Source organism: Rattus norvegicus, chromosome 15 (assembly GCF_036323735.1).
Source record: "Rattus norvegicus strain BN/NHsdMcwi chromosome 15, GRCr8, whole genome shotgun sequence".
Lineage (NCBI taxonomy): Eukaryota > Metazoa > Chordata > Mammalia > Rodentia > Muridae > Rattus > Rattus norvegicus.
Genome location: NC_086033.1, coordinates 105211704 through 105236064, shown reverse-complemented (window position 1 = coordinate 105236064; position 24361 = coordinate 105211704). Strand labels below are relative to the sequence as shown.

The 24361-nt window shown below is 48.0% G+C and overlaps 1 protein-coding gene across 33 annotated transcripts in view; it reads left to right on the top strand.

Annotated features, from left to right (window-relative positions):
- Positions 1-24361, top strand: part of Dock9 (dedicator of cytokinesis 9) — a 271459-nt gene that overhangs the window by 53735 nt on the left and 193363 nt on the right. For 5 of the 33 annotated variants that reach the window (XM_063274000.1, XM_039093015.2, XM_063274014.1 and 2 more), the window contains exon 1: positions 224-1447. The exons of 6 other annotated variants lie outside the window; for them this stretch is intronic. In XM_063274000.1, the coding sequence (XP_063130070.1) occupies positions 1286-1447 (162 nt within the window). In that variant the 5' untranslated portion in view covers positions 224-1285. Of the gene's footprint in view, positions 1-54; positions 1448-4828; positions 5146-24361 lie in introns of those variants that run through there. 22 more of the 33 variants (XM_039093024.2, XM_039093020.2, XM_063274021.1 and 19 more) reach the window with 17 other exon arrangements.

Below are 24361 nucleotides of genomic sequence, written 5' to 3'. Positions count from 1 at the left end.
GAGAGGGAGGAATATAAATAAACAAGACATCTAGTCATTTGGGGATCATATGACAGGACAGTATGCTATAGTTCCCCTTACTCCATGCATGGCTTTCTGTTACTTTCCTGGGTACTCAAGTGTAATAGTTCAGGACTGGTATATCTTAGCATGGCAACCTTTTTCTAAGTGTGTGCTATAAGTGGGAGGGCATTCCCTACATGCAAACAGGGAAATGACAGGAGTCAACTTGGTATTCTGTCAACGAAGACCTCCCCTGTCATCACTTCCCCAAGAGTCATGTGATTCACTGTGGTGTCACTGAGTCTGTGGTGGAAGGACCTGAATTTGCTGTGGATCAGAAATACTAATGTTGGTTGTGAATGCGACTGCAGCACATACCTGCCTTTGCAGACTACAGAGTGCTGCTTTAGAGACACACGGCTGGCCAGATGGGGAGCTCTGCCCACATTCATTCAGTTCGAGCAGCACCCACCTGGTTAGTACTCTAGTGACGAGGAGAGGTGTGCAGAAGTCAAGACCACACGCCACGCCCGTTCTCCTGTGCTTTGCTGCCAGCATACGTGTAAAAGGTTGTCTGAAGTTGCTTACACGTGTTTCCATGGCAGCAGGCATCTCGGCATTCTCCCCGTTTTTAGACCATTTCCTCCTTCCCTGGCTTCTCTGTTTTCTCATTGATGCAAGATTAGACAAGCAGCATATTTAGGTCAAGGAAAGAGATGTTTGCTAATAGAGATGCTAGGCGAAGCATTCTGGGAGAGTGATTTCTTGCAGCAGACGAGAATCCTTTGTGCCTTCAGCAGCAGCAGCAGCAGCGGCGGCATCTGCAGCAGGGTGGCTGTCTGGTACTGCCTTTTCCGTTTTGGGCAGGTTCTGAGATTAGGAGCAGTCCCCAGCAAATCCAAGGTGCCAGCCAGCATTTCCCACCAACCCATGTTAATCTTCTGCACGTTTGCGTTCTGTGTTAGCAGTGAAGCAGCTCACTGGGGAAAAAAAAAGATACTTTCACAGTCTTGGTGCATCTGAGGTGTGTCATCTTGATTTTGCACCACCCACCCACCCTTCCTGTTTTACGGGGAGCCTGGATCCTTTTTTTTTTTTTTTGGTCAGGCTGTTGGGCAGGAACGGATTCTAGTGTAACAGCCTGGCGCTCCCCTTCTGTTCCGGTGCTGGTAACTGCTTGTCATGAAGATGGTACAGTGGGAGCCTGTGTCTGAAGAGCCAAGGAAGCTGATGTGGGGATGGTGTAGAGATCGCTAGAAGTCTGAACGTGCACACCTCGGGGATGGGCTGCACTACCAGTGTGATCCTCTTCAAAGGCATCCGCACCGTTTTTAAGAGAAACTGTGCTTACATGTGCAAGCAGCAAGGAGAGAGTAATGCCCTTGAATACACAGCATTCAACTGGCCGAAAGAAGACTCAGAACTATCGATCTCCTTCTGCCTGGTAAAATGCCGTCTCGTTTAATTAACAAGTAGTAGCTTAATGGTGTTAGAATAAAGCTAGTCTTTGGTTGTGAAGCAGCTCTCATCTGTTTCTATATGCTTATGTGTGTGTATGTAAATATGCTTATATGGTCTGTGTAAATGAGTAACCAGTAATCTTACATTTAAGATTTGCATGTGTGAGGATGCAGTGCATAAATGCAAGGTAGGTGCAGTCAGGAGACGGAGAGCTGTGTCCTGTCAGACCAGTTCTCTAAGGCAATTTCAGGCTTCTGGGTTCTTGGCATAGCTTTAGCAGTGATCTGTAGCAGAGTGCATGTTCAGACATCTACATGTGACACCCTTTCCCAGTGATGCTGAGTTCCCCAGCCTCCTTTTTATCTCTCAGCCTCTTCCTTGGCTAGGCTTGTCTTACTGATGGCTTGTGGTGAGTCCTGTCATTCAGGGACCGTGACAGAAAACTGTACTGGTCACGAGACAAATATTTATATATTTGTAGTTTTATTTTCTGAAAACTGGACTCTAATGTGTATGGGTCATGAGAAAAAGCTGAATTCGACCCGGTGCTTCCGTGTTCTGCCTGTGCTTGAAGAGGCGTCAAGTCACAGATGGGTGTGCCTCTCGGTGACCTCCTCTCCATACCAGGCTGCAAGGAAGCACATACTGGTCTCCTCCTCCCTCAGGATGCCTTGCCATCTTCCCTTCTGTTCTAACTGCAGTGTTTGTCAGAATGAGTGGGGACGAGGACATGTGCGAGTTCGTGTGTGAGCCTGGAAGGCAGCTGCTCAGTAGGGTGAGGCACACAGATAGGCAGGAATGCCGCCTGGGGAGGGGGTGTCGGTGCCCCATGTGTACTTGGGATTGGATCTGCAGGAGCCCAGGGAGGGATGTGGGTTTTGTCGAGGGGCTTATGTGATTAGCACTCAGTAGAGGAGGAAGGGAGAGCATCATATGAGATGTCAGATGCGGCTTAGGAGTCAGTGTTATATTTGGTATGGAATGTAAGTGGAGCTATATTAACTGTTGAATATTTTAAGCTCTGCCACATTTTGAAATATCTTTGGAGAATAACTGCTGTCAGAGTAGAAGGACTAGAGCCCATTACTGTGTGCTGGCCCATCACCTACCCATAGCCAGCCAAGCTTAGGACCTGAATTGGGCTAGTCAGGTCAGTGTTCCCACCCCTCAGCCGCAGTGCTCCCACCCCTCAGCCGCAGTGCTCCCACCCCTCAGCCGCAGTGCTCCCACCCAGAGCTATAGTCTTTTGCTCTTTCCAGACAGACTGACTTGTCTTTGGTTAACCTGACTTGATGACAGCTCTCACCCCCTGTGCCTTTCCTTTTTTTCTTTCTCCTCTTCCTCCTCCTCCTCTTCTTCTTTTTCTTCTTCTTCCTCTTCCTCTTCTTCATTTTTGATTGCCCAAGGCAATAGTTAGTTTCTGGCTTTGTCAGACCTCAGGGCCTGGGGTTCTAACACACTGTCCCTATATACCATGTGGCCCACCATTGCCTGTCAGCATGCTGCTGGGTGGAAGACCCCCCTGGACTTCTGGCTCTGTCTGTGCTCCCTGATCCTCTTTGTGCACATTAGGCAGAGTTTGTCTTTGGGAATGAACTCCTGTGCTGCAGAATCATACAGAGGTGTCCATATTGGGACCACCTACCCCACACTGCTCTCCACCTCTCCACCTGCTTGCCTTCCCTGTGGTCCTTCTTAGTGTTCACTCACTCTGGCTGCCAAGGCTTCCTGGGACATTGCCCTCTATACTTTGCATGGCTCTGTCTGGGCTCTCCCAGGTCTCTGTTCAGGTTTGTCCTTCTCAGTGAGGCGCCTACAGATGCCCAGTGTTACTCCAGAGCACCCAGCAAGACCTACCCACTGTCACTACCTTGGGTCATCTCCATGCAAAAGCACCCTGACCTAACCTTCAGATACATGTGGGTCCTTGCTAGGGTCCCCAACTTTGTTTAGGAAGGTGTCTGTCTTATCTGTAGCCCTGGCAATGCCTCCAACTTGTGACTCTGCCTGAAGTGTCAACAGGTGACAGCTGAACTTCATCTACCCTTATAGCCGCAGTTCTCAATCTGTGGGTCTTGACACTTTGCAAGATCAAACAACCCTTTTATAGGGGTCACCTAAGACCATCGGCAAACACAGAACTTACATTATAATTCATAACAAAAATTACAGTAATGAGTAGCAACAAAAATAGTCTTGGTTGGGGGTCACCGCAATGCGAGGAATTGTATTAAAGGGTTGCAGCCTTAGGGAGGTTGAGGACCACTGCTTTGCAGTCTAACCACTCAGTGCACACTAAAACTTGTTGGAGGATCTGTGTTGCCCATGGTGGGATAGGCTGAACACGTGAGCATCCCTAACTGTAGAGACCAGAAATCTCTAAAATCTGCCCATCACCCAGAGAGCCAGATGCCCTCACAGCCACATTCTGGACTCAGTGAAGTTTCTTCTGAACCAGTTTTGCAATTTTCTCCCGTTCTATACTGAAGCCCACCATGGGAAAAGCTTCCCGTGAAGTGACTCTCGCTGTAAGGATGGGATAACCTGAGGCTGGCTTGTCTTGGAGGAGGGGTCTCAGTGAGAGGCAGTGAGGTCCATCAGTGTGATTCTGGGGAGATGGCTCAGTAGTTAACAGTGCTTGCTGCTCTTGCAGAGGACCAGAGTCTGGTTCTCACCACTCGGCTCACCCCAGGAGGCTCTCTTCAGCCTCCTTAAACACCCACGTCCACGTGTGTATTCTTGCACACAGACACACACGTGTACATACATGCGAATGAATCGGTTCTTTAAAGAGTGCTGTTCTGAGCCAGCTTTCGGGGTTTAAACCCACATCCCTTACTTCCCGGCTGTGTGACTGTGGGCCTCATCTCTCCGCTCCTCATTGTCATCTGCTTCTTATCTGCTGAGTTCAGACAGAGCAGCACTTACCAAAGGGCAGTAAATGACTGCTGCCCAATCAGGGTGGGCGCTGTTGCGCTGATTGTGAGTGACTGCATGATTGCTGTTGTTTTTCTGATTTTTGGTATCCTTTTGCCTGCCTACCTTCTTCCCTCCCTCTTCCCTCCCTCCTCCCCCCACCCCCGCTCCCGCATATCTCTCTCTCTCTCTCTCTCTCTCTCTCTCTCTCTCTCTCTCTTTCATTCAGAGTTTCACTATGGAGCTCTGGTTAACCTGAACTCTCTATGTAGACCAGGCCAGGCTCAAATCCACAGAGACCCATTTGCCTTTGCCTTCTGAGATCTGGGATTAAAGGCATGCACCACCACATCTGGCTACCTTTTTTGAAGTTGATAGGGTTTCAGACTTCTGGGAGACCTTCTCTACTCATAGGTGCAACTACCAGAAGGACTTTTAAATGATTAAGTCTCGCTCCTTATTTCATGGTTGCCAATTGTGACAGTACGCCTTGTCCCATCTGCTTATTTTGATCTTATGTGTGTGAGTCACTTTTGGAATAAGGCAGCATGTAAATTAGCAAGCGGAGGACTATATGGTGAAGAGAAGCCTCTATGTGGTCATCGGGAGAAAGAGCTCTGAAGTGAAGCACAAATGTTCTGAGTTCAGTCTTCAGCTTTGTAAGGTTGGGGAATGTCCAGTGTCTGCAGGAAGGTTCTGTTTATATTTAAACAATGAGGAATCCTCTTCATGGTGGGTGGTACCTCAGAAAATGAACTTAATCTGGTAAGTGAATGATTGAAGTTCAAGTATATCTATTTACCTGCCTACCTACCTACCTATCCACCTACCCATGTGTGTGGCTGTGCACGTGTGTCCTGGAGTGCCTGCATGTATGTGTGGAGACCTGAGAATAGCCTTGAGATGCTTTCCTTAGGCTCTGTCTACGTTGTGGTTTGTTTTTTGAGACAGTGTCTCATACCAGCCTGGAATTTGCAGAGTAGCCAAGACTAGTTGGCAACTCTCAGGAGTATGCCAGTCTCTACTTTCCAGCTGTGGAACTACAAGTGCATGTCACTGTGTGTGCGTGCGTGCGCGTGTGTGTGCGCGAGTGTGTGTGTGGGCACGCGCGTGTATGTGTGTGTGCGTGCGTGCGTGTGTGAGTGTGTGCGTGCGTGTGTGCGCGTGTGTGTGTGATTGTGTGTTTGTGTGCGTGCATGTGTGTGTGATTGTGTGAGTGTGCATGTGTGCGTGCATGTGTGTGGGCACGCGCGTGTGTGTGAGTGTGTGTGCGCGCGAGTGTGTGTGTGGGCACGCGCATGTATGTGTGTGTGCGTGCGTGTGTGAGTGTGTGTGCATGCGTGTGTGTGTGATTGTGTGAGTGTTTGTGTGCGTGTGTGTGTGTGTGTGCGCGCTCTTGTGAGTGTGTGCATGTATGTGTGTGTTCTGGGTATGACTCTGCTTCCAAATTCCTCTGCTCCCACCCGACTCCCTAGTCTTATCCCATTTAAATACTGACTGCCAATTCTAGCACAATTGATGTGGAAGATTGAGCTGAGATCTCATTCTTGAGTATAGATTTTTTCCTCCGGGTTTTGCTTTACAAAGTAATTGAATGTATTAGCTCACTACACTGGGAGTTTACCTTGATTGCTTGTTTGGTCTGGACAAGAAGCAGCTCTGGAGATGCTCACACCCAGACAGCTGGCCGTAGCCGATGTGAGGACTGCATATTGGTTGTCTGGCCAGGAGGCCAATCAGTCTAAACCTTCCACAGCTGGGAAAGCTGTAGCAAGACAGCGTCTCATTTTCACTTTCTTCGTCGGAGAAAGTCCCATTTGCTCATGGTCAGCACGATCATATTTTACTTCCTTTCTGTAATTGTGGGAGAACTGGAAACCTCTTGTGTTACTGTGATATATTGTGTTTCTGCTGATCATAGCTGAGGAAAAAGAGGTTGGTCAGTTAGAACCTTGATCGCTGCTGCATGGGAGGGAGCAAGGGCACAAAGGGAGGAAAAGCTGGCTAGCCTTCAGTTTTTCTTGATGCACAGTACTCCTGTGTGTTCCTGTGTGTGCATGGACTTCTGCACACACACATGTGTGTTCCCGTGTGTACATGGACTTCTGCACACACACATGTGTGTTCCCGTGTGTACATGGACTTCTGCACACACACATGTGTGTTCCCGTGTGTGCATGGACTTCTGCACACACACATGTGTGTTCCCGTGTGTACATGGACTTCTGCACACACACATGTGTGTTCCCGTGTGTACATGGACTTCTGCATTCACGTGTGTGTTCCCGTGTGTGCTTGGACTTCTGCATGCATGTGTGTGTTCCTGTGTGTGCATGGACTTCTGCACACACACATGTGTGTTCCCGTGTGTACATGGGCTTCTGCATTCACGTGTGTGTTCCTGTGTGTGCATGGACTTCTGCTGCACACATGTGTGTTCCCGTGTGTGCATGGACTTCTGTTGCACATGTGTGTTCCTGTGTGTGCATGGACTTCTCCTGCACACATGGAGGCGGGAGGAAAACTTTGGTACCATTCTTAGGACCACTGCACACTTGGTTTGAGACAGGTTGGCCTAAAGCTCACCAGTAAAACCAGACTGGCCAGTGAGCCCCTATCTGTAACCCCCCAGTGCTAATTACAAGTGCACCTGCCATTTTTGCGTGATTCCTAGGGATTGAACTTAGGTCCTACTTGAAGGGCCTTTGCTGACTGAACCATCTCTGCAGACCCTTGAATTTCTTTCATTATTTGTATCATTTATTATTATGGTATTTATATCCCTTTATCACACTGGGATATTGCAACTCTCTATTTTGCCCATTGTAGATTTGAAACTTTTTTTTCTGGCCCTACTACCGTAAGACTGTAGTTTTTTTGTGGTTGAATTAGTATAGAATTTAGCTTTTCTAGTTTTTCGTGGTTGAATTAGTATAGAATTTAGCCTTTCTAGCATCTGGATTTTTTGGAGTATTTTAGCCTCCGTCAAATTAAATGGCCCTTTGTAGTTGTTACAGAAACATTGGCTGTGAAGGTCTTTTGACTTGTATGCTAATTTAACAGCCACTCGACATTAGACTGTTTAAAGAGCATGAAATTGAAGACACCCTTCTCTTCGGCTACTAAGAACCCCCAGTCTTTCTGATGTGTGTCTGTGTGTATCATTGGGATTGGGGTACAAGGAAATGGGGGGCAGGCAGAAGGTGTAAATGCAAAGTGGTGGTGTGTTAACAAGCTTGAGGCATTTGGGGAAAGTAAAGGCTGAGCTTTGACTGTTGCAACTGTTCTGTAATAATACCATCCGTCTCCTTCCGTCTCCTTCCCTCCATCGGGGGGGGGGGGGCTGCTGGCTTCCCAGTGTTGCCACACCAACGCTGGTTGCAGGACCTTGGCTGGTTTGTTTTCTGTATTTCTTCAGTGCTCTTCCTCATGATGCTCAGTGGGTTCTGTTCTCTTTGGATTGTTGCAGTGAGCTGGGCTGACGATTTCAAGGAGCAGTGGCTCTTAGTTTTCTCCTGCATGTAGCTGAGGGTACCCTGCTGTGTAGCTGCTGCTGCTTGGCAGTGCAGCCTGCATCCAGCAGAGAAAGAGGGGTCAGAACCTCTCTGCTGCAGAGGAGGAGGGGCGGGGCCTGTCTGCAGAGGCGGAGTGGGAGGGACCTATCAACTGCAGAGGAGGAGTGGGAGAGACCTATCAACTGCAGAGGAACAGGGGCGGGGCCTGTCAACTGCAGAGGAGGAGGAGGAGGGACCTATCAACTGCAGAGGAAGAGGGGCGGGGCCTGTCTACTGCAGAGGAGGAAGGGCGGGGCCTGTCTGCAGAGGAGGAGTGGGAGAGACCTATCAACTGCAGAGGAACAGGAGCAGGGCCTGTCAATTACAGAGGAGGAGTGGGAGAGACCTATCAACTGCAATGGAAGAGGGGCGGGGCCTGTCTGCTGCCGAGGAAGGGGCGGGGCCTGTCTACTGCAGAGGGGAAAGGGGTGGGGGCCTGTCTACTGCAGTGGGAGACATGTCCACAAGGCTTTGTCAGCCTTCACCATTTTACTTAACAGTGGGGTTTATTTTAGCATTTATTAAACTATAATAGGCAGTAAACACTGATTGTGGAAATTGAGCCGTCTTATGTCCACTGTACTGAGAAAATGATTGGTTTAAATATCTCAAGGCAAAATATTTCAAGATATCATCCGTGTTCATCACAGATATGCTCATAAAAATGCACTGATGTTAGTAGGGGCTCAATTGTGTCTTTCTCTGCCCCACCAGATTCATATGCCTGTTCTGTGCCTTTGCCAAAGCCAGCTCTACTATGTTGTCCAGACAAGGGGCAGGGCTCCCTCACCTGAGTATTGAAGCTAGTAAGGAACCAGGGTCACTTCTCGGGCTCTCATGACCTTGGGGGCTGCATTAAAGGGTGAGTTGTAGGGAGGGCATCTCTTCCCTGCCCCCCCCTCCCCACACACCCTACAGCAGATGAGAGGCTTTCCAGCACTTACACCCTCTGGCCAGCTTACCTACTCCCCTGCGGTCAGGGTCAGCTCTACTGTATCATCCAGGCAAGGGGCAAGGCCAGCTCAGCACGGTACCTCAGGCAGCCTTCCAGACCAAGAGCATCTGCTTAGGCTTTGGTCCTGGGACATCAGCACAGACGTCAGCTACCATAGGACCTTGGACCTAGACTTGCCCTACCCTTAACCCCCATCCTCGCAGCAGCATGGTCCTCAGATGTCCACATAGTCTCTAGTGGTAGCCCAGGCCAGATGTCCGCTGGCTTTTGGTGGTAACATGGGCTGCAGACATCAACACAGACCCCAGCAGCGAAAGCACCACCACACGTGGCCCGAGGCGTCTTTCTTCCAGCCACTTCAGGGGTCAGTGGAGCCAGGATGGCATTTGGGTCTACACCTCATTCTTAGTGGCGTTTCGCCTTATGTATGCAACGTTTTGTGTTTATTTACTCATTCATTCATTCATTCATTCATTCATTCATGTTTTTTGAGACAAGGTTTCTTTGTGTTTCAGACTGTCCCGGAACTAGCTCTGTAGACCAGACTGACCTTGTAACTTACAGGAATCCTCCTGCCTCTGCCTCCCAAGTACTGGGAAAATATTTATCTTTATATTTTGTGCATTGGTGTTTTGCCTGCATGTATGTCTGTGTGAGGGTGCCAAATCACGAGTTACAGGCAGTTGTGAGCTGCCACGTGGGTACTGAACATGAAACCTGGGTCCTCTGGAGAAGCAGCCAGTGGCATCTCTCCAACCCTGGACCGTTTTATTTAGCCTGGAATCATGATTGCTTTTTCACCCTGTATGGTAAGCATCCTTGCATGTGTGTTTAAATGCTGGTCAGATTGCTTTGTGGGGCGGAGTAGAGCTGGTCTTGCTTCTAGACCTGGAATAGTTAGGTCAGGGAATACTTACTTTTAAAGGATCTTGGTATATATTGTGGATTGTTCGACAGAAAATAAGGAGTTTAAAACATTCAAGGGGGGTTGGGGATTTAGCTCAGTGGTAGAGCGCTTGCCTAGGAAGCGCAAGGCCCTGGGTTCGGTCCCCAGCTCCGAAAAAAAGAAAAAGGAAAAAGAAAAAAAAAAAGAAAAGAAAAAAAAAAAACATTCAAGGGCTGGTGAGATGGCTCAGCAGGCAAAGGTGCTTGCCACCAAACCTGATGACCTCAGTTCAGTCCCCGGGACCTACATGGTGGAAGTTGATAATTGACTCATCATATCTTCTGACTTCCACATCTGTCTGTGGCATGTGCCCCTGTCCCTGTCCCCCTGTAATAACATGTTTAAAGATGTTTTTCAAGGCAAGCAAGTTTGTGTTCTCCCCTTGGGAAGGGCAGCCTTCAGTTTCGTCCTCCGTTAACCTGCTGATGGGGTTCTCTGTTAAACAGACTGCAGAGACTTGGATCTCCGTGTGCTTTGGGGACTAACATCAGCCTTGGCTTAGGCTCTGCCTCTGGAAGCATTAGCATTCTTCCACGTCCTGGGAGAATTCTGAAATGTTCCATTGAGCGTAAGGAATGTGTTCCGGGAGGTCCTCACCCTTTTAGGGCTGGGATAGATGTTTCTTGGACATGCAGATGAAGAGCGCAGCAGACACAAGGTCACACTCCTCTAGTGTCACCACATGAGTGTGGCAGCTAGTGCTCTCCTCCGCCCTTGCCCTTCTGCAGGGCCGGTGGTCACATCGCTCCTGTGGCTTTAGAGAGCAGCTCTGGCTTTCTGGCTTTTTCAGAGGGACATTTGTTGTTTTTATAGAGAGACCATGTAATTATTGTGGGAAACTCCGAGATTAAGGAGAAACAAACTACCCATAACCCAGCAGGCTGGAAGTCATCACCACTTAGTATGCGGGATATTGCTAGGTAATGATTTTCTCTGCATGCACAAATATTAAAAGTGGGGTAATATCCTTGACGTCTCTGACGTCCTCTTCACTTCTCCTTTATTAGAAACAACGCATTACGTTCGGGGTTTTAACATCTGTTAAAACCTGATTAGATATATACATCATATGTCCATTGTTACGATGTATCACTATAGTTTTTCAGATACATTTAGATTGGTGTAAATTAGGCTTCCAATACACCAAAGTACTATGTGACTATATGGTTATTTTTGTAGGCCTGATTCATAAAAGTGAATTATTAAGACAAGAAGGACTTTTCTTTTTTATTGTATTTTAAGACTGTTTTTCACTATGTAGCCCAGGCTAACCTCAGACTTGTGACCCTCATATCTCAGCTTCCAGTGTGCTCTTGATAGAAGTAATTTCTAAGGTTTATTCTAATTTTATGCATATAAATATTAGACCTTCATGTACATATATGTGCCATGGTCATGCACTGCTGCCCGTGGAGGCCAGAAAGAGGGTATTAGATCCCCTGGAACTGGAGTTACAGATGGTTATGAGCTGCCAAGTGGGTGCTAGGAACCAAACCTGTGTCCTCTGGAAGAGCATCATGTGCGTTAACCACTGAGCCGTCTCTCCAGACACAGAAGGAAGTTTTTCAAAAGCCTTTAATCCACAGCACTGTATTTTGTTTTTTTTTTTTTTTACTTATTTTCCAGACAGGGTTTCTCTGTGTAGCTCTGTCTGTCCTGGAACTCTGTAGAACAGGCCGGCTTCAAACTGAGATCTGCCCACCTCTGCCTCCTGAGTGCTGGGATTAAAGCTGTGTGCTACCCCAGCCCGGCTTTTATTATTTTAAAAACTATTAATTTGTATAGTGCGTGTGCACGTGCTCTCTCTCTCTCTCTCTCTCTCTCTCTCTCTCTTTCTCTCTCTCTCTCTCTCTCTCTCACACACACACACACACACGCACACACACGCACATGCATGCTTGTCAAGTTCTTCGTGGGAGCTGGCTTTCCTGTTTGACCACGTGTAGCCTGAGACTGAATTCAGGTCGTCAGGCTGGATGGTGCTTGCCTTTATCTGCTGAGCTGTCTCGCCAGGCAGCCATTCATTCCTTATTGCGTAGAGATGAACCCTAGGCAGCTTTTCCTAAGACTTTGACTTGTAGAAGGTCTTGCCTGAGAGCAGTCATCCACGTGCTCTCTGGTTCCTGGGGTCTTTTGTCTATTTTCTCCCTTTTCTCTCTAGGGCTCAGCAAGTCATAAGCTGTGGGTCAAGTCTGTTCTCCCATTTGTTTATATAAACAACATTTTATTGGCCAGCTACTTTTTGCTTTTGTTTGTTTGTTTGCTTATTTAAATGGCAGTCTGATGCTTTAACAGGGACAGGGTTGTGCTATTATGACAGGAATTCATAATACTTATCAGTTGATTGAGAATGCTTGCCGTCTGGCCCTCACGGAAACTTGCTGTTAGTGATGTCAGGTATCCGTAGGTGCATGCTGTAGCTGAGATCTGCATTGGCTCCATACTTACCCCACTACCCATGTCCCCCAACCTTGTGGGAAGCCGACTCCAAACTCACTGTTACTCTCTCATGCATCAGGCTTTGCCTGAGAAGACTACGTTTACCAGAGTCTTTTACCAGAAGGCTCCATTCTTACCCAACTGCCAGCTTAGCTGCATTGCAGAAAATATAAATATATCTAAAGGGAGAGAGTAATTTGTATTTTATAAAAATGATTTATTTTATATATATGAATACACTGTAGCTGTCTTCAGACACACCAGAAGAGAGCATCGGATCCCATTACAGATGGTTGTGAACCACCATGTGGTTGTTGGGAATTGGACTCAGGACCTCTGGAAGAGCAGCCAGTGCTCTTAACCTCTGAGCCATCTCTGCAGCCCCTTAATTTGTATTCTGAAAATACAGAATAAACAGGGACAGGAGAAATGGCTCAGTGGTTACTTTCTTTTCTTACCAAGGGCTTCTGTTCTGTTCCCAGCTCCCACATCAAGTCAGTCACAATGTCCTGTGACTCCAGTTTCAGGAAATCTAACACCCTACTTATGCCGGCCCAACCCCCGCTCATTAAACAAATAACTGAATCTTTAAAAAATACCAGAACAAACAGGTTATGCAGCATAAGTTGCTGAACCAAGTACTTTTATTTTTTTGAAGTTAGAGATACTTGGCATACCCTGGAGCTAAGGGTTAGCTTGGGTACATTCGTAAATTCCTTTTTAAGGGAAATAGCCTATTCATAAAGCAGATCACACTAGTCTTTATATGGATTCCTGGTTTGTTCTCATGAAAGAAAAATTCCATTGTGGCAGCTGCATCCTCCAGTGATGTTGGTTTGTTTCTCCATTTTCCTGTCCTTACTAACACAGGGATGTCAGCAGATAGAACAAAGGGGTCAGAGGCGGTTCCAAAGCAGACAGACAGACAGACAGACAGATAGACAGACAGACAGACAGACAGACACACACACACACACACACACACACACACACACACACACACACACACAGCCTGCTACCTCCTGAAGCAGGGACTCACAGAGACAGAGTAAACGCTGATGTCTTCTGTAACTCCTTATGCATTCTAAGGATAGTTAATGTCCTTTATCTTGATCTAAACTAAAATGTTGAATGAAAGGCTATCTTACCATTTTCAAATTCAATTAACAATCGAAAGCATTCTAAACATACATTTTGAATAACTCTTTTTTTTAGCTAATGAGAAACATCTTAGAAAACAATAGAGGTCAGTCTCCAGTCGAGCTTCCCTCCCCCTTTCCCATTCTCTGCTCTCCTTCTTGGACTCTATCTTTTGAGATTGTCCTTTGCGGCTGAGGCTGGTCTTGAACTCCTCTGCCTCCTAAGTGCTGGGATTATTCCTCTAGACCGGGCTCTCCTCTCTTCTTCAGAAGGTAGGCAATGGCTTTGCTCACCCTCTGTGGTGAGAACTTGTTTATGGTTCTCAGCTGTGGGATGGTTGTGGCCCACAACCTAAGTACCTTAACCCTTTCATGTCTTTGGCATTCCCTGTGCGTCTTCCGGGCTTTGACATAAGGAATGCTCCTTGAGGTCCCGTCTTAGAAGTTCTCTGTGTTTTATTTTTGGAGAGCAGTTGGCAGAATGCCTCAAACATTGTCCTTCTCCGTCACTGACCCCATAATTTCTCTAATTATCGAATGGCAATGGCTGCCCACTAACCATAGGTTACTGAGATGGGAGACACCACAAATGCTGGTCCCTACAGCCTGTTGAGCTATCGGGTAGATGGACTAGAGATTTGAGTGACACTGGGTGACAGGAGAGCCCCTGGAGGCCCTGGGGAAAGACTTTAAGGAGGTGCAAATGCAGGACATGACCATTTTGAGAGGAGAGCCATGGAGGATGCTGAAGCCTTCTCAGAGGTTCTGGTTAAGTGCATAGTGTGGCGGGGCCTCACTGCCTAGAAGACATGCACGGAGGCACAGAGGGGACTAAAGAGCCCACAAAGGTAAGCAGAGCAAGACCACGATGGGTCTTCAGTGTTTAGAGAACCTTTGGAGACAATGTTTGGCCCAGTAGCCCAGGATACTGTCTATTACTCTCCTGCCTGATTCTCCCAAGTGCTGGCACTGAAGGCCTGATACTGAAAATTTTGAATAAGACAGACATAGTCAGATTCCTGTTCTAAAAAGATCACACAGACCGCATAGTAGCTGGTGGATTAGAGAAAGATGAGGTGAGGTCATTCTAACAAAGTGACAGGTTACAGTGGCCTGAACTGACGTGCTGTTAGAGATGGAGCGAACTTACCTGGATTTAAGGAAATTCAGCCAGAGGCTAGGCAGGTAAACCAGACAGTTAAACCAGAGGAAGGGTTCTGCTTCAGATGATCTCCAGGGTGCCATCGTGTGTGTGTGTGTGTGTGTGTGTGTGTGTGTGTGTGTGTGTGTGTGTGTGTTAAGCCTCTAGCCTCCAACCCAACAATGACATTTTGTGATACATTAAAACATTTAACAAAATATGCTGTGTGTGCAGTGCTCTGCTAGGGTTAAAGGCGAATGCCTCTACTGTCTGGCAGTGCTAAGTGCTTGTCACCCTGCTTTAAGGCCTTTGTGCCTTTGTTTACTCTTTCAATCCCTATGGCAAACACCATGGGCTACAGTGACAGCCTTGATCTTCTGAATGGAGAGACAAAGGGAGAGACCAAAGTCATCATAAGTCCTGCAGCTGAGGAAGAAGGCCAAGGTTCAGGACAGTGGTCTGGTTCTGGAACCATCTGGTTAACAACGGACATCAGAGTGCCTGTCAGTGCAGCATCAGGGTATGAGGGCAGCATCTGAAAGCCAAGCCAAGGCGTGTGGGAAACTAAAGTGAGCACCAGCACCAGCCGAGCGACAGAAAGCCAGGCGGCAGCTGAGTAGGAGCCTGCCCTGGTCTAGCCACTCAGGATCAAAAGGTCTGTGTGTACCTGCTAAGCAGGAGTGGCAGAAAAGGGATGAGGGATGCCGTGTGAGCTGGAATTTGAAGGATAAGGGCAGACGCCCGGGTCATAGGCTGCAAGTATGGAGGAGGTTGTAGGTGAGGTGGGAGCTGGTTCTTGTGTTGCTTGAGGAAAGCCGAGAAGTTCAGGGTTTGGGATTAGGATGAGCCAGCCAGAGCAGCCTTGTGGACTGAGTGGTCCATGCGCCAATCTGGAGCCTGCCCAGCCCTGGATGGAGGCTGGCACATCTCTCACATCAGACTGGGTCACTGTCAGCTAGACGACGGGCCTGCCTAGGATGAAAACTTCAAGCTCCCCTCCATACGTTTTGGAGGGTGAGGATATGTTTCGAAGTTCGATTTGCCTGACTGCTGAATGCTGGAACATACGTACTTGTGATTGGTTGAGTTTGAGGGTCAGAGACAGATCCACGTTTTGTGGGACCCATCATTTTTCCACGTCCTGGCTTAAAGAAAATGAATACCTGGTAAAGCACAGGACCCCGGGAGAGTGTAGGGAAGCCTAGGAGCTTCCTTTTGCTCTCCCTGTCTGGCAGCTGGTAGTCATCTTGTTTAACTTGTCCAGGTTAACCCAAGGTAGGTCTCTTAGTGTGATGTCTCAGAAGGCTCCTGGTACCATGACTGTCCTTGCATCTCTGCTGCTGTTTCCTAACACAAGAAAAACCCAGAGGAAAGGCCCCGCCTTAGGGGTGCGCCATTGAAGTCTTCCTTCCCATGCTAACGCTGAGACTCCCCACACAGGCAGGGGCGAGGAGCCTACAGCTGGTTCCTGGTGACTCCAGAGTTTGATTTGTTAAAGGCATCTGAGGGCTCTCCTACCTAAAAGGCCTTACCGGGAGGACAGTTTCCTAACCCAGTTAGAGGTTTCCTTGCAGTCAGTGAGGGAGAGGCAGGACCCAGGACAGTGATGTCAGTGACACCTGGGGATGAGTTCTGTGGTAAAGTAGAAGGGAAGAGGGAGTTGGAACATCCACAGGCCTGCTGAAGCTCTTCGTGGCAGGGAGGCCATAGATACTCTGTCAGTAGGAAGGCGTTTGCGAAGATGCTTGGGGCTCCCTGGCTTCCTTCCCAGATCTACACCCTGGCATTTGATAGCCCCCCATCTCTGTGCCTCATCCTCTGGGTGCTCAGAGCCACCCCTCCCCCACCCCTTTATCACTGTCAGGACTTAACAGTTTCAGTGTGAATGATCTCAGCTAGACGGTAGGTCTTACGCGATGTTCAGGGAGTCACGTGGCCTGACATAAATAGCTAAGTGACTGGTACCTGCCAGAGAGCGCTTGCACTTCAGAGGAAGTTTGTTCACCAGGGTGGCCCTCCCTGGAGAGGCCCTGAGAGGTTTTGGCAGAGTGAACGGAGCCTGAAGTGTGCCAGGCGCTGTGTGTGGGTTTGGGTTTTGTTTAATGTCAGGAGGACCTCATCCTTCCTTCTTTCTATTCCAGTTTCCCCTTTAGATTTCTGGAGTATGTTCCTGGTGCTGGCTGTTTGAGGCAGGCATGGATCTGAGGGTGTTTGCCCCTGTAAGCCTCTCTTCCATGCTTACAGGGGGTTGAGGGTGGAATCTGGCACCTCACTTTGGGAAGCCCTGGCTGGTCTCGTGATTGAAGATGCCTACTGGGTACATTGTTATATCTAAAACTCCAGGGCCTGGTCACAGAGGCCAGAAGGATGCTGCTTTCACATTCAGTTCTGTGTCCTGCTGGATCTGCATTAGGCATGACTTCATGTTCAGAACATGACAGAGCAAGAGGAGAAATTGCAAAGGAGTGTTAAAATGTCCTCTTCTATTCATAGCTAAAGTTGGTCGGCAGAGCCGACATCTCCACACGTTCTCTCTCAGCCTCTGTCAGGCCAAACCGTCACATTGACAGATAGATTTGGGCGTGTGCAGGAGTGAGGCATTAAAGGCTAGCAAAGCCCTAAGTGTTTTACTGCTCCCTGCACATAGGCACTGCTGTTTTCCTTTTTTAGATTCTCCTTTTATTTTATGTGTATTAGTGCTTTGCTTGCATGTTTACATGTGCACCATGTGCATGCCTGATGCCCACAGAGGCCACAAGAGGGTGTTGGATCCTTTGGAGTTACTGATGGTTGTAAGCCACCCATGGGCACTGGGAACCAAAGCCAGGTCCTCTGGAAGAGCAACAAGTGCTCTTAGCTGTTGAGCTCTCTCTCCAGCCCCCTTTTATTTTTTATTTTTACCCCAGTGGGGTTTCATGAGTTCTTTGTCCCAGGACAGATGGGAATGCTGGGGGTGCCTGAGAGCTTCAGTGGGGGACTGGAGAGAGATCTCTTCCCACTTTCATTGTCAGCCTGAGGGGCGAGCTGTCTCCCGGCTGGGCTCTTCTATCACAGAAGGATGTAGGCTGCTGTCCAAATCAGACTCTCTCGTGACCAGTTCGTAAAGCTGGTGGAAACTCCAATCGTTTGTACAGATGTGTGTTTATCTAAAAGAGGCTGGACCCTGTCCAAAGGCAGAGTCTGCAGGGACTGTCTTAATTTTGAAAACAACCTCTGGCCACCACAGACATTTAAAACCTTATTTGTTTGTGTACATTTTTAACCGCCTTCATTCTATTAAAAAACAAACATTAGAAAGAAGGCGGCAATGAAACAGAGAAGGTAAGTTTTAGTACTGTTTGTGCTGTCTGTCATGCAACCTCAGACATGTAAGACCACTGGCAAACATGACAGTTTCCCGACAGGTAAACCAGAGAAGAGAGAAGGTCAGATACCCTAAGATAAGTGGGAGAGGTCCTAACTTAAGAATTCTGCAAAGAACTTAGTTTGAAAAGCAACTAAAACTATATATATATATGTATATATATATATATATATATATATAATATTTCTTTTTAAAGACAATTTGTTTGGGTATCTCTCCCTTAGGCCTCCCGCCTCCATGTATCTGTGTGTGTGTGTGTGTGTGCCTGTGTGTGTGTATGTGTATCCTATGCTGTGTGTGTAAATTGTGCTGTGTATATGTGTGTGTCTGTATCCTATGCTGTCTCTATATGTGTATATATGTATGCTGTGCTGTGTGTGTGTATCCTATGCTGTCTGTTTGTGTCTGTGTGTGTCTGTCTATGAGTATATTAGTGTGTGTATCCTATTCTGTGTTTATGTGTGTGTATGCTGTCTTGTGTCTGTGCATGTGTGTGTGTTTGTGTGCTTGTGTGAGAGAGAGTAGTGTATGTATCCTATGCTATCTGTGTATATTGTGTGTTTGTGTGTATGAGAGAGTAGTGTGTGAGAGTAGTGTATGTATTCTATGCTGTCTCTGTGCATGTCTGTGTATTTGTACATGCATGTGAGTGTATGCACATGCCTGTGTGTTTGTAGTTCATAAGTGCTCATAGACTGATTAGTTGGAAAAGACTGTTGAATCAGTCTGTCAGTGAGGTTGTCTCTAAGACAGACAGTGCCTGGGCTTGCTTTGTCTGTGTGTTTTTCAGTAGAGCCATCTTATCGTTAGAGGAGCAAGGGTGGAGGGGCACTGTCCTGTGGCTTCACTTCCCATTCACCCAGTAACATTGTGAATGTATGACAAACAACCATGGCCTACGGCCAGGCAGTTTTCACGTAAACCGTGACTCCTTCCCAGGATATGATGGCTTTGTTCCTCAGCTGTGCCTTTGGGATTGTGAGCTAATGTTGACCACCATAGTGGAATGCCAACGTGAAGGTGGCTCTGGCTGCAAACCAGATGACTTTGCGTCTTCTGCCATGGTGGATAATTTGTACCACACTGGAAGGCAGAGCGGACCAAGATGGGTGACCTTTGTGTGCCTCAGTTCTCGCTGAGTTACCAGTAGCTCTCTGAGTTCTCTTCTGGGGGCTCATTTGGATTGGGAGTCTGGGGGGGCAGGCCTAGAAAGAAGAGGTGCTACCCAAGACTGTGGCTTCTGTTCCACCCAGCATGGGGTCCTGTCCCATGGGTCTTCTTTAACGGAGTTTACTGAGTCCCTGGAGGAGGAAGTTCTTTAAGAGATTGGCAGCATTCTTCCAACATTGTGTGGATGGAGACTGAGACCAGAAATGTTGTAAGTGCACCCGAGGTTACAAAGGGCCTCAAGTGCTCATTGCACACTTGGCAACACACATTTGTATGCTAGACTGCCTGCCTAGACCAGCCACTCACCTTAAGGTGATATCCAGAGGGTAAGCACTTCCTGAGCTGCACGGAGGGGCGGTTCCTACCCTCAGGGGCTTCCGGTGCCTCTAGAGGAAATGTGCGGGCAGAGAAGCGTTTGCCGCCCAGGATCTGACTCCCAGTGACTTTTCTCTGGCTGTAGCTGTCTGCCTTGGACCCACACTAGCTGCTGTCAGTTGTGACTCACTGGGGCTACTGAATGCAAGGGGAGAGGGGAGTGTGCCTGACTGGAGCCACTTTTGTCTTGGTGAAGCTTCTGGGGTTGCATCTGGAGAAAGCTGCTTGCCTCAGCCCCAGCTTCTGGGACACAGTAGACGTTTGCTTTGTTTGTAAAGGTTAGGACTAGGCCAGTATTGCCCTCAGGTAGAGCAAAACCCTCTCTACTCATGGGGTTAGAAAGCAGTGTGCTTCTAAACTTCGTGTTATTTCCACATGGAACTGCACTTTTCATTTAATTTATTATTATTTTTATGGGGGCAAGAAGAGGTTTTCTGACCGCCCAGCAGTCTGTAAAGCATAGATGAGAAAGGCGTTCTCAGGAGGAAAAGGTGACGCCGTGCTGGCAGAGCCCTGGGAAATGGTGGAGTGTGGACGGTGGGAAGCACTGAGAGCATGGGAGCAGGGTTGGGTGCCTGGATGGATTTACCTCACATCCTTACCCATCTGCTTTGAGTTCAGACCCCATCAGTTTGGAGTCCAGCAGCCAAGGAGGAAACAAGTTATCTCTGAAGTGAGAGCTGGTTGAAACTTACTCTTTGCTTTCCAACATAAGGACATTTTATGTATTAGCTATATAATTCTAATTACAGTGAGGGGAAAATTAATAAACCTTTAAGAGCATCTTTAACCACTTCCTCTAAGTGATCAGGAATGGACTTCCTTTGAAGTCGGTGTTTCTCTCATGCAGACCCTAAAAGTGCTTCTTTAATACAGAAACACTCACTAAACTCTCCCCCGTCTGAATCCTGGGTCCAGGACTGCAGCAGGTCTGTTTGAGTATCGCGCACCCAGCAGTCCCTGTCACCGTGTACTTACCGTGCCTGTGGGTAGATATGGACGCTTCTGCAGCACGGCGGAAATGCTCAGTGCTCAGAAACCGAGCTGTGATTTTGTGGGACACTGTTCACTGTGATCTTAGGATTTTTGTGACACACACCATAACGTACAGACTCAGCGTGAGCATCTAGCTTTGACCTGAGTGTGGTAAGTTGAGACACATTTAGTTTTGTTTTGATCTGTACTCAGTGATGTGAAGGAGAACTTCAGAAGAGAACTCACCCACTCACCCCACAATCACTTCCCTGCTCTTCTCAACCACGCCCACCCATCTTCCCTCCTCCCTCAACCCTCCTTCCCTCTTTTAATCCCTCCCTTCCTTTCCTTACTGAATGTCCTGTCACCCCAAGCCTCACTACCTAGGCTAGGCTCTCTCCTTCGGGGCCTTGTATCCTTTTCAAGGCTTCTCAGAATCTTGCCTAAGCCCTAAGACTTGGCTCTTTGGTTGTGTTCTATCACACTTCAGGCCTTAAAGGGCCAGCAGCAGCTGCCTTGGGAGCTCATTAGAACTCATTCTCAACGGCATTCAGCAACAGTCAATCAGCCTCTCAGACTTGGAGGCACTGGCTAAGTTGTTAGCTCAGAGGAGGAGAAGCTTCCCTGGGTAGGGGGAGCGTAGGTTCCCTTGGTGGGCCAACCCCTCCTACTCACACCTCCATGGTTGGATCGCCCAAGTGAGGATTAGACGGGGCCCAACAGTCTGTGTCTTGACAGGCTTTTTTGGTGATCCTGGCACTGTGGAGTTGGGAAGCACCAGTGTAGATGCCATTCTAATGACACCTCATGTGCAAAGCATATCCCACCACCTAGTCAGTCATCCTGCCTATGGTGACGTCCTCTCAGAGGAAGGTAATTAGACAAGGCAGGCTGTCTCCTGTGACCAAACTGTAGGAACTTTGCTCTGCCAGTGTTGTCTCCTGTTTGTGCCTGGATCCTGTCAGGTGTTCCTTGGGTGGTCTTGGGTGACAGACGGCTCAGAAGACTAGCTACTTTGTATCTTGTGGTGGCTTGTTGCCAGGGCCCCCAGCAAACCCACAGGTGGAGAGAGAGAGGGAGGACGCCAGGTTTATGGCTGAACCTAGGCTGTGCCAACCACAGCTTTTACACAGTTCCTCTTGCTTTGCTGTAAGAGAAGTTCAGTCTCTAAGTACCAGGAGATTGGGGGGTGGGGGTGGGGATGGGGAGAGAGAGACACAGACACACACACACACACACACACACACAGAGAGAGAGAGAGAGAGAGAGAGAGAGAGACAGAGAAAGAGAGAGAGAAGAGGACAGGAGAGAGAGAGAGAGAGAGAGAGAGAGAGAGAGAGAGAATATCGCTAGGTGAATCCCCAGACGATAATATTTATGTATGTAGTTTTACCTGTGGTTGCACATGTATTTGTGTATGTATTTATGTTTACATGTATAATTTTGTTTCTTTGGTGGCTGTATCAGAAACTGGAAAAGGAGCAGATGGATGGGTTTTAGCACCATACTCTGTTAAACCTAGCAAACTTGAAATATTTTTTAGTTTTCATAATAAAATTAGTGATAAGAGAACTAAATGTGGCAAAGGCCGAAGGATCTGGAGCTGAAGGCCTCCTTGGCTCGCACAGCAAATTTAAACCTGGGAACTAGAGAGACCATGTCTCAAAAAGTCAGAAAGTGTTGCCGATATGGCTTAACCATGCACTATTTGCCTAGCACGCAGAGGGCCCTAGCTATGATTCCCAGTTGCATGGATCCTGCTACAAAGATATTTTATGTTGTTCTTGTCTTATATAGCCTTTGAAACTCAGTTGTGGACATCTGTGTGTCAGAGAACCCATGTGACACTAGTGGCTGTGAGGCCAGAAAGGACAGGCCCCACCCATTCCCTCCTGGCTGGTACTGAAGTTGCTTGTTTGCATTCCTTTTAGACCATTGTAGTCTCCTCCTATGGGAGGTTGCATGCTCTGTGAACATCCCATTTCTTACCCAGTAGCCTGTGGTTAAGAATGCTTATAGAGCAGACAAGGAGATGGCCTAAGACCTGAGTTAAAACATCACAGCACATGTTAGAAAAAAATAACTGGGGGTGCCTGGCATACACTTAAGATCCCAAGGCTGGGGAGGCAGAGACAAGGAGGGACTCTAGTGCTCTCTGGGCAGCCAGTCTAGCCTACTTAGTGAATTTTAGGCCAGTGAGAGGCTCTGTCTTAAAAAGCAAGGTGGAGGGCACCCAAGGCTGTCTGCTGGCCTCCACAGTCACATACCCCCCCCCCCCCGCCCCACACACACATACCACACAAGTCAGAGGAACTGAGCAGTGAGGAGTTTCATCCACGAATGGATTAATATATACAGAGGAATACTTCGGTTCTCTTGACTGCTTTGGTGAGCATTTCTAAAGTGTCCTCTTGTGGGATGAACGGAGACACCCAGAGTCTGGCAAAGTCAGAGCTGTGGTAGAAGGATAAAGTGAGCCCAGTCAACTGTGGCCTTGACGCTTGTCACTGAATTGCACAGACCTTGTCTGGAGAAGTACCTGCTTGCTGCTCTGGTGTCTTTGGTCTGTGGGCGTGTGTCCTTGAGGTAAACAGTGACTGGGAGGTGACACATCAGCAATGGAGAGCAGACTCTGGCAACTGTTGCAACTGCTGTAGTTGTTCTTTTTTTTTTTTTTTTCCGGAGCTGGGGACCGAACCCAGGCCCTTGCGCTTCCTAGGTAAGCGCTCTACCGCTGAGCTAAATCCCCAGCCCCTGCTGTAGTTGTTCTAACTCAGTGTTAATGATTAGTAAAAGTAGACGCTCTCCATCTTCCCTGTGTGTTAATGGCCTCCAAGGCAACGTGCACTGCAGTTCCAGAAATGAGATGTTGAGGGACGGTGTTGTTTGACATTGTTGTACTTTTTAAATGCACTCTGGGAATTAGCGATAGGAGGATTGTGGTTTGAGGTCACTGGTCATGTGTAATTGAGACGCTATCCCAAAGTAAATACAGTGGAGAGCTGGGCATGGTGGTGTGAGCATGCTGTCACCACAGCACTCCAAGGCAAGGAGAATTGTTGGTGCAGTCAAGGCCGAAATAAGCTCCAGGCCAGACCGTGTCCGCAAAACCCACCACCGACACTGCTGTTGCAGCAGCTTCTCTGTTGCTGTGATAAAACACACGCCGACTGAAATCACTGTGGGAAGAACGGTCTATTTGGGTTGCCTTCCCAGGTCACAGCTTGTCACTGAGGGAATTCAGGGTAGGTCCACTGCTGCTAGCCTACCCTCTGGCTGGCTCAGTGTCCTTACCCAAGCCAGGACCACCTGCCTAGGCATGGTCCCAACCACAGAGGGGGGCCTTCCCGTGTCAGTCAACAAGGAGGATATTCCCTCTTCTAGGTTGTTCTAGGTTGTTCCAAGTTACCAATAAAAGTAACCTGGGACAGCTGCCACCAGACAAGCCAAAATGAAGATGCTAGGACCTTCATTTTCTTATTTCTTATTTTACCTGCGTTCTCACAAGATTCATGTCAGTGAAGTGACAGGCCCATGAAGGGTGCAGCTCTGCAGTGTGAGTCTGAGGAACAGATTTCTCTTGCAAGGACACTAATTAGCTTGTAGCGTCAGCACCTTTTCTTCTGACTGAATTGCAGTGAATTATACATGCAGGTGTCATTTTATTCCTCTTGGAAAGTCCTAGGGTCTCACTTTCCTCTCTTCTGACCAGATCTCTGTTACTGGGGGTCGCAGGCTTAAGGTGAGTGGAAGCTTGTAAGTCAGCCTGTAAGCAAGAAAGGGGCCAGCAGGAGGGTTGTGGGAGGGAACCGCATGCTAGCATTGGCTTTGTTTTACATCCCACTGGGAAACTGTTCTGCTAAGCAAGTGTTTCCATGTGTGACACAGCATTGGAAGCATTTGAGAGGTGTGTGTCCCTTTTC